This window comes from Strix uralensis, chromosome 11 (assembly GCF_047716275.1).
Source record: "Strix uralensis isolate ZFMK-TIS-50842 chromosome 11, bStrUra1, whole genome shotgun sequence".
In the NCBI taxonomy this organism is placed as follows: domain Eukaryota; kingdom Metazoa; phylum Chordata; class Aves; order Strigiformes; family Strigidae; genus Strix; species Strix uralensis.
Window position 1 is genome coordinate 4290623 of NC_133982.1, and position 21002 is coordinate 4311624.

The 21002-nt window shown below is 50.5% G+C and overlaps 1 protein-coding gene across 2 annotated transcripts in view; it reads left to right on the plus strand.

Annotated features, from left to right (window-relative positions):
* Positions 1-17419, plus strand: part of ARID3B (AT-rich interaction domain 3B) — a 36860-nt gene extending 19441 nt beyond the window's left edge. Inside the window, exons 5-9 of one of the 2 annotated variants that reach the window (XM_074880256.1) lie at positions 7166-7349; positions 8532-8791; positions 9004-9261; positions 12069-12167; positions 12870-17419. In XM_074880256.1, coding sequence (XP_074736357.1) covers positions 7166-7349; positions 8532-8791; positions 9004-9261; positions 12069-12167; positions 12870-13024 — 956 coding nt within the window. In that variant the 3' untranslated portion in view covers positions 13025-17419. Of the gene's footprint in view, positions 1-7165; positions 7350-8531; positions 8792-9003; positions 9262-12065; positions 12168-12869 lie in introns of both variants that reach the window. The other variant, XM_074880255.1, reaches the window with a different exon arrangement.
* Positions 17420-21002: the final 3583 nt, after the last annotated feature.

Below are 21002 nucleotides of genomic sequence, written 5' to 3' on the forward strand. Positions count from 1 at the left end.
ATTCCTCTGTATTCTTTAAGTAGTTTGAGCCTTTCAGAACAGGGAACAGAGAATGTACTACTCCATGTACTTAAACACTTTGAAGTGATGCTAGGATAAAAACAGGTGCAAAGCCAAGTGCTTGGGATCTTTGAACAAGTTGAATCCAGCTCCTCTGCGGATGCGAATTCCTGCCTGTACCTGAGGTAAGGTTCTCTGTAGCATCCAGAACACTCTCACAGGGGATGTTTTACCCATCAACCTTAGGTGCCAGGTGACTAAAAGTCTCCACCAGATACATAAGTAGATATTTTGGGGGAGTTTACTCAGGCAAATTTGCAAAATTTGCGTATCACAATAACTTAGAAGTAGTTATCAGCAGGCCCTTCCCATAAAAAAAACAAACTTTCTCCCCTTCTGTTTTTCATACATCAGAACATTCATTGCATCAAAACATTCATTGCAGACAGACGTGAGAATTTTTTTCTCTAATTTGAAAAAAGTCTGGAAGTTTCCCTTTGGAAAGATCTAAAAAAAATCTTTTCTGGGAAAATACCCAGTACAGTACAAGTAATTAATATCCCTTGGTTTTAGGCAGCTGAAAAATGGTGGTTTAGAGTGACTATTGCTTTAGCTCCAAAGAAAAATCCTATTGGAAGCTGTAGTTGTAATTAATGGGAAAATAGTATTAGGACTTTACTTGGTTCTGGCTTACAGGAGATTTGTTTTAAATATAGTCAGCATGAAGAATGTTTGAGCAGCTTAAATGTTTTGATATGAAGTGAGTTGGCACTGGACAAGGGTATAGAAGAAATTAATTTGAAATGATTGGCTGTTGTTGCTTTGCATGAACCTTTCTGTAGCTTATTCATCTGATAGCAGTCTGCTCTAGTGATTGCCAGCTGAGGATCTCTGAATCCCAGGTGCTTCTTCCTGGGTCTATGGAATTGAGTGATGAAGTCAAAGGGGCTTTTTTTCCTCACTTCCCCTGAAGATTGAGATGTTAAATTGTCACATGTTTCTCCAGCATCTCAAAGTCTGGATGTTTGTGTCTCAAACCCTGGTGGTCTTGAGTTCTTTCTAATATTTATACTTCCTCTTTGCTACAGGTGTTCTTGGCCTTCCCCCCCCCCCCCCCAAATTTTAACAGCATGTTTTTCTAATGGGTAATGAAGTGCTGTGCGCAAGCAATGGAGAGATGACACTGAAGAGATGACCCTGTAGATATCCAGGTGGATGAAAGAAGGTAGAACTGTTTGGCATGAAGATGCTCCAATTCTTGACTTTGTGCAGCCTTGTCTGACTTCATTTTGCCCAGCTGCCCTCGTTTCTCCACATTGCCTTCTGCATTTGTACCTGTCTTTGCCTAGAGAAGAAGAGGTTGTCCGCTTGGTTCAGAGGTCATATGTATGGAAACCCACCACCAGTTGCATGGTGGTTCAACATCTGGTGAAGAAATTTGTAATAGCAAATATATTGGACCCAGCTGTGTCAGTAGCAGCCAAACAGTTGGGCTGGAGTTGAGCTGGGTATAAGAGAGCAAATCTCGGTGGGATCTCTTGTTTTGGGGATGGAGAAACACCCTGTGTGGGAAGGTTAATGTGGCTGGAGCCTGGGCTAGTACAAGCGGGGCACTGGATGCCAGTTAGGCTGCCTCCGGTTCAGCAGCCGAAATCTGATAAGGGGCTGCTGTCAGCCTCACTTATTGAGGAGGGAAACAGAAACTTGATGGCGTTTCAAGGGGTGCAGATAAGAAGTGGGCCTCCTGTCAAATAGAGCATGATTAATTACCCTCTATCCTGGCTCCTGCTTTGATAGGAGTGTCTAATGGTCTGCAGGCTTGCGGATCAGGTGGTGACATTCCTGTTGGGAGGTGAGAATGCCTGCTGTGGAAGTGCCATGCGTAGGGAGAGATTAGATCAGCGGTGGCACGGGCAGGGAGGAAGAAGGGAGAGGTGGTTTCCCTTCTGCATACCTTTTTATTTTAACGTGGAGTGAGTGCTCGGGACAGACTCAAAGCAAATCAACAAATAAAACCTATACAAAAGAGCTGGAGTGGCTGAACAGGCAGCTTTGCATGAAGCCAGCCAGAGTTTGTCCTTGGAGAGGAATTCAAGCAAACCAGGAACTGAGGCAGTGCAGGGTTCAAGTTGATTTGCTTGTGTGCTACACTGCTGGTTTGCTGTTGAACTGAATTTTACCCCTGTTTAGCCTGGGAGAGTGGGGAGATCATTCATACCAACTAATTGCTCTGTCTGCCTTCAAAGAAACCTGAAGATCTCTTCAAGGTTTGGTTCAAAATTTTTTTAAATCACTGAGGACTTCCCCAGTCTTCTGAGGAAAACCTGTTTTTTTTGGCTGTCTGATATTATTTCTCTTCAGAACATAGAGCAAGAAGTGGAAAGAGCAGCTCTTTCCTTACCTGTACAGGTCGTGGCTTAAAAATGCCCCCCCTTTATGCCTGTTTTTCACTCCAGAGTGTGCTTTATTGCAGTTGGAATGTTGTTCTGCAGAATAAATATTTGGGATTCTCACCTCCTTTGTTCCTTACTAAAAAATGGACACTTCTGAAAGTAAATTGGATAGGAAAAAAATGGGAGGTGATTGAAAAAGTAGTGCTCCAGGCTGGGTATAATTAACTGCTCTTTGTCTCTTGCGTGCAGGACAAGTCGTGGCTTAGGCTGCTTGCTGGTGGGGAACTCCCTGCAGTAGGCATGGCTCAGCACGGGGAGAGGAGAGTGGCCCTTGGCAGGGGATCTCCATCATGGAGGACTCGCAAAACCGAGCAAATCCCTGCAAAACGACAGGGGACTTCTTTTCTATAATTTGGTTAAGAACAGTCTCAGGGACGGTTCTTGTTTAACATCAGTCTGCATCTTCAGATTTAGATCCAACTGTGAAATCTGGCTAAGATAGGATAAAGAACAGGAAAAAAACCCACCTTGGGCAGCGTGCTTGGATAGGTGAGGAAGATGTTAGTCCAAAGCTTAGTTCCCCTTCAAGAAATGGGAAGGCTGAGCCCCAGCACTGAGCGAGTGGCTGTTGCTGCAGGGGAGCGGAGCCTGCGTGTGCTGCTGGCTCAGCCCATGCCCCTTCCCCAGATACTGGTTCATTGCCAAGAGATGTAAAAACAGTCATTCAAAGATTATCTAGGGTTTACAGCTTCCTCAGTCCCTTCTTAAATAGCTCTTAAAGAACAAAAATCAAACAGTTGCTCCCTCTGCCTCTCCAGCGCAGGGGACATAGGGGACATTCAAGCCTATCCATATAACCCCTTTAGGCTTCTGTTATGTCTGCCTGAAACAGAAGAGGCTTTTGAACAGGGTGAAACAGCTTGGCAGAGGGGGCTGCTTGTTTCCCTTGAAGGACAGAGATGTTTATAGCTACAGTCAGGCTTCCTCCAGGGAAACTCTTTATTCCAGAAATCGGAATTGTAGTTACAGCTGTCTTTCCCTTCACAAAGCTGGGAGCCCATGGGCTATGGGATGGTTCCTCTTTCTCCTTCCAGAGTTTGCCTGCCCTAGAGTTTGTCTTCCTGAGGTCTCCCTTGCTCATCAACTGTGTATCATCCCTTTTCCAGTGGAAGCAGACTCCTTGTGTCCCACCCTTTGGCTGATTCCTTGCAGGAATGACCCGTATTTACATAGCTGGCGTTATGCTAAAAGGAAAAAAAGTCGTTTACCGAGAAAATGAGGAGAGGAGCCAGTCATCTTCCTTGCCCTCTTCTCAAGTTGGGCAAGGCTTCCGGCTCTTTGCGAGCACAGTTCGTACAGCATTTCTGAGAGCCGGCAGAATAGAGAGGCTTGAAAGTACAGTAAAATGAGTTTGCCATCAAAAGGCAACAAGTCTTATGCTGTGCCCCCGGCTGCTGACCTTTCCCTCTGGAATTCTCCCCTCTGACCTCCGGATCATTAATCCTGATGCTGCCAGATGACAGTAATCCATCATGGCCCCTGACAAGCCTTGCAGCCGCCTGTGAAAGGATCCGCTCGGCTTCAGCATCCAATCGTCCCATGATACTCGTTTTTCAGCCTTTCCTGTTTGAGCGCTGGGGGTTTCCAATAAAGACTTTATCGCCTTGCCTTTCCTCGGAGAGGGGCTGGGGGAGGAGAGGGCAGTGAGAGCAGCTTCTCGGCTCTTTTGCAGTCAGATCCTATGAAACATGCAGAGCCCTGGCTTGCTCTGAAAAGTACAGTTAATTTACCAGGTCCAAACCCCAAATCATTCTTTACTAACTCTGGGGGAATATTACTTGGAGTGGTACTATGAGAAAGCATGGGAGGAAAATTGCATCTCCATGCTCAAGTGGTAGAAGGAAGGGAAGTAGTTTTGTCCCTGCTGTAAAGTTTATCAGCCTGCATAAAGAAATCTTATGGGGGGGGGGGCGGGGGAGGAAGCTATAGATTTTAGCTTAGTTTATAAAGCTACAAATTAAATTTCAGGGCACTTTGGTCTGTGGGTCTTGTTTAAAAGCAAACTTCAGGAAGGGAAGGTGTCAAAGGGGTAGTAACATGAGGCAGGGAGGTCAGATCTGATTGCTGCTTCGACTCCAGCTACGAGCAGGCTCTCTGGAAATACATTTAAGCCTTTATTTCCCACTGATGTAGATAATGTTTGTCCCTTGCATAGGAGCATTTGGATAAATATACTTGTACCTTTTCAAATGCTGAGATGGGAGAATCTAGAGAAGAGTAAAACTGCTTAGGATAAACACAGAATAAATGTGTATGTATACAAGTATAATATAAAAGTAGATATTTCCTTATACTTCTGCATTAGCAGCTTGTTTGCCCGAGGAGCCTTATTCATGATTGTTCCCTTTCGCTCTCCATATGGTCACTGTCCAAAGAGAGCTGGATGAAAGTCTCTTCTGGACAAGTTAATGCTATTCCCTAAATTGGATTGGGGAAAAGTGGGTGGCTTTGAGCGATGCAGCGTCGCTGCAGGAGTGGAGGAGAGAGAGGGTCTTGATCCTGCCCCAGTGGAGCAGAGGCTTTGCTGGCAACGCAGTGCCACTTAGGGCACCCCGGCTTTCCTTGCTGCTGGGGCAGAACTGCTAAACTCTTAATGAAGGGGCATTTTGGGGTGGAAAAAAGCCACCCCTGGCTCTTCCTAGAAACCTCTGAGATAAATATTTCCCTGCTTTTCACTTGGAGTGGGCTGGGTGTGACTCTGGTTACTGTGGCTCAGCTGATGAATGATAACTTAAGGCTGGTAACATGATCACTCCCAGCCCTCTCTGTGTCTGAAATGACGCTGTTAGTGTGCTCTTAATCTTTGCAATAACACACCGAGACAAAATGGTGGCTGAGGAAAACCCGAAGCAAACTGAGGATTGCATTTACACAGGCTGGCCTTTTGGGAGGGACCAGCTCCTGGCTTCGGGGGACCGGCTGGGATGGATGGAGCCACAGGGTGTTTAAACAGTTTGGAAACGTCTCTATCTCTGCTCCCTGAGGGAACTGTTGTCTCTGAAATGCAGGAAGAGGATCTGATGCAGTTTGTGAAATTACTGCTTTGTGGACTTTTCTGTTGTGAACAGGGAAGGGGTTGTTTAGACAAGGCAAGGAAAAGAGGATATGATAGATATAAAATGGCAGAGCATGCAGACCGAGCCTGATCAGGTTGCTCTTTATGTTTTCTTACTGTTTAAGAGTTAGTAACTTGATGAAATTGAAGGCAGCCCTTTTAAAGCTGAAAAAGTTTACTTTTTTCTAGCCAACATCTCATTAACCTGTGTGAATTGGTACCATGAGCTAATGCATAACAGACTTCAAAAAGAAAAGAGGAAAAAAAAAAAATTACACTTACATGTATAATGAGGACATCTGCAGAGCTGAGCTGAAGTCCTTTTCACTAAACAGAATAAACCCCATTTATAAGGGCCATAAACTGCTCTGCTTCGGGGCATTAACCGAATCGCTGGCTGATGAGCAGTGGCAGAAGTCTCCCCTGTGGGTTGGGTATTCCATAATTGTCCATTACAGCGCTTCGCAGGCTTTCCTGTAAAGGCTGGTGCTGACCATTGTGGTAGGCAGGATACTGACCTCAGATGGACGGCTCTTTGATCCAGGACAGTATTTCCTACGCAAAATAAAAGGTTTGCTACATCAGCATTTTCCCCCCTCTTCCTCTCCTTGCCTAAATCTCATTAGTTTGACCTTTTCAAACCCTGCACGCTTTATCACTTTAAGGTGCTGCTAAAAGGGCACTATCAGGTTAAAAGTCAGATTTTCTTACCTCTGTTAACCCACCAGATGACAAAACTGAACAGGAAGGATAGAGCCGTTTCCCTGTCTGCCCTCTCTATCCTCGCAAGGATAGAGCAGGACCTTGTTCTGGGCTCCAGAAAGCGCTTGGATGCCCAGTGCTTCTCCCAGCAGCCATGAGGATGCCTGGCTTTGCCGTGTCAGCCACCGGGCACGCTGATGCTCCGTTACACTGCTCGTTTGTTCACCTCCACCATCAACACGATTTCTCTAGCTTTCTCACAAGTTACTGCTCCAGCAGCTGGGTTGCAGTTGCTACCAAGGTACACGCGTGGCCTCATCAGCGTGTCATTTGGGAGCGTGTTCGGGGAAAAGGAGTGGGAGGGTGAAAATGCTTTGTCAGAGCAGAAGCTGTAGCAAAACGTTACGCACATGCTTGTGAGGGAGGACAGAGGTAAATGTACAGGGGGGAGGGCGATGCTCTCAAGTGTCACGTACCCTTTTCTGTTGCTGTTCCCAGGCAATACAGGATAGCAAATCCTGGGGAGTGAGGGAGCTGAATCCCAACGTAGCTCAAGTTGCCTGGCTGCTCAGCCCCTTCCTGAACACAAGCAATACAGATTTTTATCTGAGATTGCCCTGGGAGCTCATAAAAAATGATTCCTCTGTGCTGCTCCCTCACCCCTAGGATTGAATAGTCCCTACTTCCCCTCTTTCTATTTTAGAAGTTGCTCTTAGCTGCAGGTTATTATTTGTCTGATAATTGCTTTTGCCTACAGGAAAGGATTTTTCATGAAAAGGACGTGCCATGTAGCTACACTTCTCTGGCTCATTTACTCACCCATTGAGAGGTCTCAAGTCAGGCTACAAATAGAGTTGCCTGAATTTCCTATTAGAAAGAAGATCGATAGCCCCAACCTGCCGGTTTTCTTGGCTTCATTTTCTTTCTGACTCCATTCCCTGCTGTTTCCCTGCAGGAACTCCCATCAATCGGATCCCCATCATGGCAAAGCAGATCCTGGATCTCTACATGCTCTACAAGCTGGTGACGGAGAAAGGAGGGCTGGTGGAAATCATCAACAAGAAGATCTGGCGAGAGATCACCAAAGGCCTTAATCTGCCCACCTCCATCACCAGTGCTGCGTTCACCCTCCGAACCCAGTAAGTCCAGAAGGTCTAACAGCATGGATGTGAACTGGGGAGTCGGGAGTGCCACCAGGGTGGAAAAATGGGAAGACTAAGTTCTACTCTGTGGCCAGGGAGGAGCTGATAAATTCCTTTAGTTATCCCTCTCACCCAAAGCTTGCAGTTCTTCCTTTCTATTCCTTCTCTTGTTTTTCTTCCTGAACTCGTTCCCCTTGCATCCCTACAATCCCAGCACGATACGACGTCGCCTTGTTCGCTGTGCTCTGCACCTCCCTCCATCCTGTGCCTTCCTTGCCTCTTCAGAGCTTAAACACCTCGGGGCAAGGAGGGTCTTGCTCTTTCTCTGGAGAGCACATGGCACAGCGAGGAGGGAGGGAGGCAGGCCTCCTGATTTGTAGGCATCGAGTATTAACTTGATATTTAATGTCTGTTATCACTACTAAGTTTGTGGAAACTTGCATTCAGCACCTAATTCCTGTGAGGATTGCTTTTCTAACCCACAGTACCTCATATTGATTAGGCAAGCAAAAAAAAAAAAAGGAAGAAAAAGCAAAATAAGCAGAGGAAAAAGAATGGCAAAAGTAAAACCTGTTGTAAAATTTGAGCAACAGGGCAAAGCTGTGCTTCAGTGACTTGAGCATGGAAGGCTGGACTCTGGGAATCCACACCCAGCTCTTATGCAGACTCGGTTTTCTTGGAAGCTGTTAGAGCCCAGGGAGGGAAGCTCCTTCCCATTTCTACAGCCTTTGGTACAAACAGGCTGTCTCCTGCAAACGTGTGTGCCAGAATTCAGCAAAAGTGTGAAGGTTTGGTGCTGGCCGATACAAATTCCTCAAACTTCCTTCCTTGCATTAAGTGTTACAGTCCAAGATCTTAATTCTTATCATTTCAGATGTTACCTCCATTGTGAAGGAATTCTGGATGATTCTTTTCTGCCCTTGTGTGTGTAGTAGTATGTGACTATGTGCTTCCCTGTAAACATGGAGTAAATTCAAAGTGAGAGCTGTGTTTCACACCCAGACTGCTCGATAGTTACCAAACCAAGCGCAGCCGTGGTCACAATATGCTGAGAAAGACTCCAGATCTGCGGAGGGCCTCAGAAAGTCTTCCTGAATGCAGTGCTTGTTGCTGTAGCCTATAATTTCACGTTCTATTGAGAACCCTACTTGAGTTTCCCTGTGCTCACCTCTCTCCCAGGTACATGAAGTACCTATATGCCTACGAATGTGAGAAGAAATCCCTCAGTTCTCCTGCTGAGCTTCAGGCTGCAATCGATGGCAACAGGCGGGAAGGCAGGCGGCCCAGCTACAGCTCCTCTTTGTTCAGCTACTCGCCCACCACCACGGGGCCTCCTTCCCTCCTGTCTCCCCCAAAGATCCGCTTCCCCATCATCGGCGTCGCGCCAGGCAGTGGGACCAGCAATCCTCGGGTGTCTCCAGCAGCTGCTGTCAGAAAAGGTCAGCTACTTTTACTCGCAGAAAGAGGGTGGTGGGGTTAGGAGGTGCAGGCAGTGAAACACAGATATTTTCTATTTTGTCCACCCAGGCTACTTTGGAGTTGAGAGTAGTGGGACTTGGGTTTGCAGAATATTCTGCCTGCGGTTTAAACCTTTGCGTGCTTGCATTTGGAAGGGCTGTGGGAGGGACTAAGTGACTCCTTCCTTCTCTAGGTGATGGTGTGCCCTTGACTGTGTCTATGCCAAATCGTATTGCTGTGCCAGTGACCTTGGCTAGCCAGCAGGCAACTGTGGCAGCAAGAACAGCCACCCTGGAGCAGCTGAGGGAGAGACTGGAGTCGGGAGAGCCTCCAGAGAAGAAGGTCTCGCGGATGACGGAGGAGGAGCAGCGGCTTGTCCAGCAGGCTCTTCAGCGCAACCTGTTCAGCATGGCACGGCAGATCCCCATGAAGATCAAAATCAATGGCAAGGGTAAGGCTCTAGATACACCAAAGGTCTTTGCAGGCTGCAGCAGGGAGGGAATTGCTCCCAGTCTAGGATACACGCAGGCTTGATTATCTCCCTAGGTACCAGGCAGAGGTCACTGTCAAGAACCTGTTAAAATGGTGCACAACTACTGCAAAGCTGAACTGTAGGAATATTTTGTTAGGTTTTGCTTACTGCTGCTGATCTTATTCTGTGCTTGTTGATGCATAATCTAGCATCATCTGAATCCATCCTGGGTTCAGAAGCCCCCTGGCTGTGTTCAGAAAGCTCTGCATCTAAACTGATAAAACCCCCTTGACCCATACAGGACCCTTACTCTGAGCTTATGACCTCCTGTGTTGATCACTGTGAGATTGCTTCAGGACTCAAGCTGTTACGTCTCCACAGAACGTGCAGTGTGGAGAATTGCCAGTTTCAGTTGATGGGAGCTCAGCTGTCCTTGCAGCAGTGCTCTGTTGCATGCTCTAAATATGCCCCTTCCTTCACGGGAAGCACGTGGGTTGGCTGAAACTGCTCTGGGCCACGTATCTGACCCCCTCACGGTTAATACCTGGGGTACACTTCAGGTCTGAGAGCATGGTGTAGGCTGGCCAGAGGCAGCTCTGCCATTCCACAGTCGGTAAGATGACTTTTGGAGGGGAAGCCCATCGTGTGACAGATGCTCAGCTTTCCCCCACCCTGCTCTCATCAGAGCCTCATGCCAGCACTGTGCTGCAGGAAATGATTTTTCTGTCCTTTCCTGGACAGGAACCCTTTTAATTGATTGTGAAGGTAACAGCTTTTTTCCCTATGGGTAGCAGTCTGCAGGAAGACTTTTAGGAATCCTTTGTCAGGTGTGATGAGGAGGCCACAAAGACCTGTGGCCTATCTGCAGGGGGCCCGATGCATCCCAGGGCTTTTATCGAGTCAGGTGATTTCTGCCAACATCTGCTGCAGCTCTACACACAGCCTGCAGGCAGAGAACTCCTGGCAAGGCTGGGTTAGAAGGTCACGTATAAGCAGCATTCATGGCCTGGGAAATGCACTCCTGAAATGCTTTGTAAAAGGGGAGTCACCCTGTAAAGGTCACATTGTCAGAATCAATACTGTTATACAGTGGCTTCAAAAGCTGATTAAGTGCTGTGGCTCCCTTACCTGTCCCGGGGCTGCACTTCCCTGGACAGCAAAGCCTCAGAAAATCTCAGTCCCAACAGCTGCTTCCTCCAAACCTTTTGATCCATTAAAATTAAAGGTCTCAGACCCCCTATTAATTGTACATTTGGATGTAGGCACAAGGCCAGGCAAGTCTGGCACAGCTTAGAAGAAAGGGAAGAGCTGTTCTTGAGGCCCTCACTAGCAGTGGTGGTAAACACTTTATTGAGACGTTTTGCCAGAAATATATATGGCAAAGGGTCAAAGCAGGTTCCTCTTTGAAGCAGTAGCAGCTTGCTGCGAAGTTAAATGGGATTGGGACTTCACATCAGAGTTCCTGACAGCTACACATCCACCTGAATTTCACATTTACATAAAAACAAAACAAAAACAATAGCAGTGAGCAAAAGGGAATACAAATTTTATCAAGGAATGTTCATTCCCTTTCATCTCACTTTATTTTTTTTATCTCTCTGCCCTGAACTTCCTAAATCAAAATGGTAGGAACAGTTCTAGTCTCTACAAATAGTAACAGGCTGAGGCCTGAGCCCTAAGGATTCACTGATGCTATTCCCAGCTTTGTGAGCTGACTGTGGGTCAGTCAGTCCTGTCTTTTGTGCCCTAATTTTCCCAGTTGCAAAATAAAAATAACATTGTGCTTTGCAAAGTGTTTTGAGAGGTGCTTTTTGAAAAGCACCGCATGAGCTTATCGTAGCTTGATAGCAACATTTAGGTTAAATGTTAACAACGTCCATAGTGTTCTTTACAGGGACAGCGGACGTGCTGTCCCAGCAGACTTGAAACGAGCTACAAAGATGCATTTTACGTGGGATGTCAGAGCCTGAGCAGACTGTCTGCATAATCTCTCTCTGTTTTAATAGCCCAAAGCCCCAAAACCAACATGGGGTGGGCTGGTAACCACGATACGGCTGTGCACGCCGTAAGCGCGCATTCACGAGGGCGGAGCAGTGGCACGGGTTGCTTGGGTTGGTGTCCAGGGGAGTTTGATGTTTAGCTCCCCTTAAGTATCGGTGCAAATTGAACCCCTGCTCTGCATTGATGCTTCCAGAGCTGCCCGTTACGGCTTAGAAAGGACTCTCCAGGCTGAGGACACAGGAAAAAAAAACCCCGGGTTTCACAGACGCTGTAGGACCGGCCAAGCGTAATGTTTCTGGGTTTGAGTTCCTGGTGCTGTGGGTAGTCCCCTCCCTCCAGCGGCCGCTGGAGCTGCTGCAGTCTGAGCCCTGCACGGGGAGTCACACCAGCTCCCCGAAAACCTGCCACCCCTCAGCGAAGGGGTAGGGGACTGTGCACGCGCTCCCAGGCTGCTGCAAGCACAGCCACGATCCAGCCCATTTAAATATGGCCTTGTCACGCGTGCTGGCAGCTTTTCTTTGGAGGGGATGTTAATTTGGCCCTCCAGTGTGTGAGTCAGAGGGATTTGCAAATGCCACTGGGCTCCCAGCCTACCCTCAGTTCACACTGAAGCACTTAAACACCTTTGTAGACTTTTAGTAGGACTGGAAGTGGACACTGTGTGGGGATTTCCTCCACAGAGAGGAGGCAGGAGGAGGGCTGTGTACACCTTTGATCACCTCTGGATAGTGCAGGGAACAGGATAGTTCCTCTCTAACTCTGCATCTCTTCTTTCTTGAAAGAAGATAAACCAGACTCGGCGGCAGCAGCAGCACTGAATTTGTCACCTAACGGCATTGGGAGTATTAACATGTCGGTGGAGATTAACGGCACAATTTACGCTGGTGAGAAAGAACCGCTCCCGGGGACGGGTACAGAGCCAGGCTGGTGGTGCAGAGTAGGACGTGGAGAGGGTGGTGTGCTCCTGGGGGCTGGTCTTTGCCAAAGCACAACACGTACGACCTGTCTGACTTAGAAACTGGCTTAGATTTCTGTTCTTTTTTTTTGGGGGGGGGGGGTTTATTTTGGTCCTAGGCAGTCAAGATGAATGCCCTTTTGGTGGTGGTGGTCATAATTTTAAAATCTAAGGGAAGGGACTCCTATAGAAGTGTTGCCCCTCTTCTGCTGAGGAGTGGCTTTACTCGGCTTTTCCTCATGCTCCTCTGGGAAGCACAAATTGTTGTCCCCTGTACTCTGCTCAAGCCATTTCACTTCTGCAGGTCACACACATGCACCCTTGGGCAGAGCCCAAGTGGGAGGCCCTGGCACTGCAGTACGGTGACAGTTACTTCTCTCCTCCAAGGTTTGGGATCTTTATCTTCTGTAAGCACAACATCCCTGACCAGAACAAGTCCCAGGGATCCCTTCTTACACCCTCATCACCACTGACCCTCTGATCTGCCTCCAAGTCTTGTGCCGAGCCCCTTTCTGTTGGGATGAGGTCTCTGGGGTTGGACAGCCTGCCCTTTGCTCTGTACCCTCTCCTTCTCAGCCCGGCCACCCCGTAGTCCCAGTAACCCTTCTCGTTCCCTCTCTCTGCCTTGCAGGAGTGCTCTTTGCCCAGAAGCCAGTCGTCCATCTCATTGCAGGCTCCAGCACCCAGAGTTCCTGCAGCAGCAGCAGCAGCTCCCACTGCTCTCCCAGCCCTACCTCATCCCGGGGAACCCCCAGCGCAGAGCCCTCCACCAGCTGGTCTCTCTGATGGTCGGCCGAGCCTGCTGTCTCTCACACTGGCCTCCGGCAGCTCTTCCTCTCTGCTCTTGGCAGGGAGCGAGCCGGGAAGGAGTCGCACAGATTACCTCATCTCAAGGAACCTGCTTTTGTGGTTGGCCAACAGCAAGATGATGATGATGCTGAAACCTTTCCATGCCAGCGAGTTTTTCTTCATCGTCTGTTTGTCCAGCCTTTTTCTTTGTTCTCCCCTTTCTTCCTCCCTTTTGCTTTTTGTTTTCTTCCTCCTCCTCCCAGGGTTTGCTGTGTTCCTGTTGGGGGGTGGGATATGGAGGCGGGGGGCATGCCTGGCGTTTTTCAATCAGGGATCGTCTCTAGGAGCTGCAGGTGGAGAGATGGCTGAGACGTCACCAAGGCAGGTGGAAAGAGCTGGAGCCGGGGCAGGGAAACTTGGTTCTCCTCGAACCAGTAGCCACAAGGACTCTTCCCACAAAACAGCTCAGTGTATTGACAATCCTAAGAGCCAGCGGGGTGCCTTGCCCCTGTCCTCCCGTGGCTTGTGCTGCAGAAGGCCGTGTGGCTGCAGAGCAGGCGAGCTTCCTCGCTTCTCTTCAGGCTCTGTTGTGGTCCGGTGTTTGTATGTCCTCCCCTAGAACACGTGCTCTTGGCTCGTGAGCATCCTTTCCCCTTTCTGAGGTCTTGGCAAGAGGGGGGAAGGACTTTCTTACCGTTACATTTGACCCATAGACACATTAAAAACCTCTCAATCAGCTGCTTCGTTCTCCTGGCTGGTGCTGGCCTCTCCCCTACTGTTGCCTTCTTCAGGCTTTCAGCCAAGTTTTAAATGCCCTCAACCTTGTCTTTCCCTCCTCGAGGAACTCGTCCCACTGACATTTACCCTGGCAGCCTGAACTTACCGTGGCTTGGTGTTTCTTTGCTCCTCTGCCCCCTTGACACGAAAGGGCTCTCATTTAGGTTGAGCTCAGCTTCCTGGAGCGACTTCCTTCTTGTAAGGTGTCGTTCAGTAGCCCCTGGAAGCTCTCCACATCCGTGCACTGAGAAAATAGAAGGTGAGATTTGAAATCTTAACTCAGTGGGGCTGGGGGGGGGGTGTAGGTATTGCGGTTAATGTTACACGTGCGTCTTTTTGCTGGTCTCTGAACAAGCCTGCAGAAGCCCAGTCCCCTTCAGATTGTACGTGAGCAAAATGAAAGTGGATCTCAGTTGAGTAAAACCTTCTGCTCTCCTGGGTGGAAGCAGAGAAAAGGAAATCAAGCCTTTCCTTGCCCATTCCCCTCAAGCCTCCAGCTGAAAGCAAGTGAAGGCTGGCCCTGGCTCTCCCGTGTCTGGAGCCAACCAAGCTGACTTAGTGACTCCGTGGACTCAGCTCCTGCTCAGGTGGCCTCATTCTGTCCCCTCTCTTCTTCTGGCCTTTCCCACACATGTTTTCCCCAGCCTGGAGATCAGGCCCAAGCACCATCCATCCTGCCCTGGTGACGTCCTTCCCATCCTCCAGGCCCAAGTCAGGTTTTTTTGAGCAGTTGAAATACCTCAGATATGTACTTGTTGTTGGGTTATTTTGTTTGTTTTGGGTTGGTTTTTTTAACCTCTTCAGGAAGTATTGGCATATCTTATTGCTTGTTTTTTATATGTGGTTTTGCTGACATTGTGTTGTTTGTTTTTTATTTTTAATTGTATCACCAAAGACAGAAAAAAAAAAAAAAGGCTGAGCAAAGGAGCAGTGGCTTCCCCATCCTTTAGGCCAGCAGGAGACAAGCTGAACAGTGTTGTCCCAGGACATGTGCATGACACAGGAGGACAGGTCGAGGTAGGAACAGAGAGCAAGAGTGACTGCTTGCTTAGATCTGTCCTTCATGTTGGACACAAGCATGTCTCTGAAGTCCCTATTAATTTTCTGAGCTCTTGGATCTGTGCTTACCTTTAGCCAAGCTGCTTAGTGCAGCAGGGTGGTGATGGCACCACTTACGCTACTGACTGGCCAAGCCTCTCGCAGGAAGGTGGTTTCTGGCCCCTGGAAGCACAGCTTGGTCGTGTGGTGCTGCACCCAACCCCCTCCTCAGCTGTGCTGGGACTTTGCTGTCCCAGACACGGCTAATTCTGTCTGCGCTACCAGACGAAGCCACGCTGGGTAGCCTTTGAGAGAGGCGCCAAAATAAGAAGCTACTCTAGTTTTTCACCTCTGCGTAGGTGCCTGTGTAACAACCACCTGAGCTAGTAGATACATTACAATCTAAGTGAAAACCATGTTGTAACTCCAGAGGTTCAGCCTGCTAAAATTCCGTTTCCTGGAGCGTGCTGGGCGAGTTGCCATGTGTCACAGCAGTAAGAGGAGAGGCAGTCACCTTTTGTCTGCTGCCACAGGTGAGCAGAGCTGGTGGGAGCGTTCAGCTCTCTGCAGGACAGGAGGCTCGAGGTGCTGTGGCTGGTAGAGGCTGTGCCTGCCTGCACTGCTGAGCCCAGGCTTAGCCTAGAAGAGTGGCCTGGTTACAGCCAGAATAGTTAATTGCTTGTTTTATACTACTGAAAAGAGCATGGCTTTAAAAGTCACCAGGCCAGATACTACCACAGGAAAAGCCCCGTCAGCAGCCTGAGGATTGGACTTAAAAACGTACGTAGAAAACAAAATGAATAATCCTTCCTTTAAACTCTCAAATGTCAGGTTCTCCTTTTTAATCCCCCAGCACTACTTGGCTGGGCCACTGCTCTGTCCTTGGGAGCTGAGGCTTGTGTAAGCCACAGGCGGGACCTCCCGGTTGCAAGAGGCTTTATGCTCTATAGGTTAGTTTATACACGATGACTTGAGTTATCCTGCTGCCCGGCGGTGTGAGGATTTGGTGGGCGGAGGAGAAGGGAAGGTGGGTGAGAATGCACATGTCCTGCGATGGGTGCTGCTCCCAGGGGTCCCATCTCCAGCTGCTGTCAGCGGGAGCAGCGACCACCCGCCCGCCCGGCACGGGGAAGCGGAGCTGCTCTTTGGCTGCAGGGCGTTTGCTTGGCAGATCCCGCAGGCCTTCACCGCATTTCATCCTCGCAGGCTTGGAGAGGATTTTCCAGACTCTGGGGCTTGTTCAGATTGGGGGTTTTTTTTCCCTTTTTTGTTTTCTTTTGGTTGGGTTTTTTTTTCCATTTGGGGGTGGGGTTGGGGGCTGTTTCCTACAAGTGGGACTTGGGGCACTTTTTGCTTTTCCTTATGCTTTCTTCTCTGGTCCTGGGGAGCAGAGGTTAGTAATGGGTGGTTTTGCTTATGTATCACATGCTAACATTGTGTTTTCTTGCACAGAAAGGCACTCGAATCACTGAACTGCTAAACAGCTTTGACACTACTAGAGTATTAATGTTTATAAGCTTTACACAACTAGACTGGAAATAGACAGGGACTAACAGGTTGTTTTGTATCCAATTCAGGGAAAGAATCAAGTTGGGATGTGTAACAGATACCTCAGTAAAAATAAGCTGCAACAATAAACTGGTCCTTGCTCAGTACACAGTGACAAAGACCAGCCATTCAGACTGTGAAGAGTAACCCTTCCCCTAAGCCTGGCTTTGATACTGGCAGTTGGCTTAATGCGTGTTTCGCCGAACACCAGATCTCTACTGAGCTGCCAGGCTTTGGCGACAGGGTTATGGAAACCAGCAGCAGAGACGGGGCGAGGGAGCCGGGGAAGGCTGAGCAAGGGTGGCGGATCCCCCCCTCTCCCCGGCTCCGCTTCATTTCACTCGACCGTGTTCGATTGTATAGTACTCAGGGGTTTTGATACTGCGGGTAGGACTGTTTCTCGCGTGAAGTGCTCCGCTTTGCAGTGTGGCTAATTCTCTTTCAACTCCAGACCAGCGAAGGTTTTGCAGTGAGCAGCCAAAAAAAAAAAAAAGGAAAAAAAAAAAAGCCCCCAGCTTGCTTCTGTGCAGCCTTGATGCTCCTGTTTCAGGGGGAAATTTGCCAGCTGGGTTTGATGCCCAGCTGGGGGGAAAAAAAAAAATAAATGAAAAAACCAAACCTGCTTGTCCTCTTCCAGCAGATCCCAGTTTATGCTGGGAAGGCACAAAGATTGTGAGCTGGGAAAGAGGGAAGAGGTGAGGGGGAGGCTGCGCGCCTGCTCGGCTCCCAAAGTGAATGTGAACGTGTCACACCAAGTCCTTTTGGTCGCTGCCTGCGTGTGTGTGTGTGTGCTCCAAACGGATTCAGATCAGAAGATGTTTTCACCAAACAGCTGCAGCAGCCTTGCTACTAGTTTTCTTACCTATTTAAAAAAAAAAAAATAAATAAATAAAAAAATGTGATAGCCTAGGCGGTGGATAAATACCTCAACGTCTCCTTCCAACAAGTGTCTGTATATGTTGTTGTTGGGTTTTTTCTATCTTACACGTTATCTGAATGTTTATATTCCAATAAACTTCTACCTCTTCACATGGTGACCCTGCAAGCCTGATTTGTGGCCGCGCTGTTTCGCTAAAGGGTGAGTTAAAGATTTTCCAGCCCCTTCTTCATCCTGGGGAAGTATTCCCAGAGGCTGGCTCAGCCTAGATGAGGTCTGTGTCCTTGACGGTCTTTCTGCTCCCAGTTTGTATCTTTGTGGGGAGAGCTGGGCTGTAAACCTGCTCTGGCATGATGCAGTTTTGGAGCGGTGGCTGGAAAGGAGCTGGGTACCTGGGGGGTGAAATGAGCGGGCTGGGAAACCCCTACAGATGCTGAAGATGTGAGTTACGCTGCACCAAGGGCTCGCAGCTGCGGCTGTACCTGCCCTGTGTCCCTCACCCAGCCCTGGCTCCCCCCAGGAACAAGCTGGGGCAGGAGCTGCTTTCCCAAATCCCTCCGGTGTCGCCGCCTTCTCCGCACAAAAAGGACATTGAATGCTTCCAGAGGGTTTTGCTGTTTACACAGCACCTGATGTTGTTTTTCCAGTCATTGAACCAGTTCAGCAGTTGAAGAGGAACTGGTTCCCAGCCCTTCTTGTACCAGCGTTCCACAGCTCAGGTGTCTGCGGTTGTTCTGGGTGGTGGCTGGGTGCTGGGGAGACCCGCAAACACCCAGCCCACAGCGGGGGCTGTGACACACACCAGCACGGCCTCCCCGTGCTCGGATCCACCGAGGGCTTCCTGGCTGTGCTGGGATGCTGGAAAGCAGCACGTTGGGTCTGCTTTGAGCATCTCCGCCTATAAAAATCATATCATTTTGATTCTGCTACTTAATTTGCTATTTCCTGTCTCTTCACAGTTACTGTTTAATAAACAGGAGTGGGTTGGTTTTGTTCATTAAGAAGATGCTGTCCTATTTGGATGTCATCATAATCGAAGAGTAACTTTACCTAGTCTTTGCATAAACAGAGATCTTCTAATGACTTAGAGCTAAATAACAAAACCAGGTGTGACGCCTGCCGATGGGTGCAGAAGAGCCGCCTGCTCGCGCAGCACCCAGGCTGCAGAGTTCAGCTGCCTGTGGGTGTCTCTGCTGATGTCACACACACCCCCCCCCCGTGTTCTGCAGCCACCCTGAGGATCCCAGTTACCGGAGGAGAGCAGGCTCGCCCCCCCTGGGCCCCTGTCCCAGCCTATCCGGGCAGTGGGCAGGTGTAGGCAGAGCCTTTCCCCCCGCGTTTCCTCCCCTCCTGCCCACTGGCAGGTTCAGCTTTTCCCAGCTCCAACTTTTCCTCACGTGAGCTCATCTGAGACGGCTCAAGGACTCGACTGCCCTCGCTCACCTTGAAAGCCGGATGCCCGAAGCAGGTAGGTGGGCTCTGGCACGGGGAGGGGAGCAAACCCTTGGTGTGCGCTGCCATGGGGTTTATCCACTGGCAGCCTTAATATCAGAGGTGGGAAGGTGCTGGCCCCGGTGCCAGGCTGGAGGGGGGTCTCCGCCCAGCTCCAGGGGTGCTCAGAGACCTGGTATCAGGTGAGGGGGGGGCTCCGTGTTGGCCACCCCAACCTCACTGCCGAGGCCGGGGACACCCCTGCAGCCCTCCCGGCCTGCAGCCCCGTTACCTGCTTCATGCAGCAGGTCCCTGGGCAGCATCCTCCAGCGCAGCTGCCCCAGCACCCAAAGCTGGCACCCCAAGGGATCCGATACCCCTTCCCCGCTTCACCCCATAGACCAGTGTGGCTCCGTACACCCGGGATGGCCACGCTCCAGCCTGCCCAGCTCACTTTCCCAGGGCTGGATGGCCACGGGCATTGGCAGCCGTTGTTTGGGCTGGAATATAATCCCCCAGGCAAGTTCACATCCCAACCCCCTCCATCCCTCCCCTAAATGCCACCATTCTCCGCTCATCCCAGCCGCAACCTCGCTTTCCTAACAAATAACAAAGGGCTAAAGAGAGCCCAGCACGGATTAAAGCATCTGGGTAGGGAAGCCCAGCCCACGGTATGAGACACCACTTGCTTTTCTCTTTCAAACATTAAGGTCCCTTTATCGAACCCGGCTCAGGCGCTGGCAGATCTTTGTTCAGACCCTGTTCTCCCTAATCCCTCACTGCAGGGCTGGAGGCAAAACCAGCTCCGGGCATGGGGAGGCTTTGCACTGGCACAGCGACATTTGCATCGGTGCTTGTTGCCCACCTCTGGAACACAAGTTTCCCAAGAAACTTCAGCCCCAATGCCCAGGACTGTGGCTCCCTGGTCCTTAAATGACCAGTGTGCAGAGCTGTCACCCTGCTCAGCTGCTGGGGAGCACAAAACCCCATGGGGCTCCTTGCCGGGAGGGAAAAAGCCCAGCTCAAGGTCTGCAGGATGTCAGTCCTCTGGGCACAGCTCGGGGAGGAGGTTCCCCCTCTTTTGGGGCCAGGCTTGGGTGCATAACACCTCAGGAACCACTGCCACTTTGAATCCAGCTTGGACACCCGAAATCCCCCCCTTGCAGGTGTCCCCGCTCCCGTCCAGCAGCACCAGTGCCTCCCCACCTGTTTCGTGCCCCCGCCAAGCAAGCAGCTAATCATCAGCTGTGCCCAACCTGCGTCAGCCTGGCTGCAGGGCTGATAAAAGCCACTTCTTCCATAGCCCTTATCATCCCTGGGGTGTGGCCGGGTTTGTTTTAGCCTCGTCAGAACCGGACTGATGTCAGGCTGCCCGTGCCCGCAGATGCTGAGCACAGCCCTAGTCCCGCCGGCTCCTCTCCCACCTTCTGGCTCTGGGATGCTCCAGTTCAATCCCAGTTTGCAAAGATGGGGGGTGGGTCACAGGTGTGGCAGGGGAGGCGGGCACCCAGTTCTTGCTCTTTGCCGTTGCTCCATCACCCATGGAGACCCACGGTGCTGCGGCCCTGGTGACATCCACGATGGTAACAGTGCCCATCTCTTTCCAGTGTATCTGCAGGTCTTCCTCAGCGCGGGGCTGGCCCTGCTCTGCCTCAGCATCCTCCTGAGCTGTGCCATGTGCTGGCAGCACCGCTGGCGCCCAGGTCCCGCGGTAACGGTGGAGCTGGGACCCGCTGTGCCCGCCGGGACGGTGCCAGTACCCGTCCAGGGGCACTACGAGGAGGTGGCGGGAGAGGTGCTGGATGCCCAGGGGGAGGAGGGTCCCCCAGCATCACCGGCATCCCTCGGGGGGTTGCTCCATGGCAGAGCCTCCTTGCCCAGCCTCCCCTTCTCCCCAAAGGGAGCACGGCAGCACCACTGCGCCAACTCCAGAGCCAACCTCCTCTGCAATGAGGAGAGCCCGCTGGTCCAGCCCATCCCGGGACCCCCCGCCCTCCTGCCCTCCAGCACCAGCCCCAAGCAGCGTCCCCAGCTCCACTGCGACTTGTTCTACTCGCCGGCCGAGGCCACGCTCACCGTGACCGTCCTCGGCGTCTCCCACCTGCCCGAGGGGCTGCAGGGCAGCCGGGGCTCCTACGTCAAGGTGTACCTGCTGCCGCGGCTCCCGGTGTCCCGGCACGCGGCGTTGCAGCGCAGCAGCCTCCACCCTGCCCGCCGGGAGCCATGCCGGTTCGGCCGGTACAGCCTGGAGGAGCTGAGGAGCTTCACCCTGCGCTTCGCCGTCTACGCCAGGTTTCGCAGCCT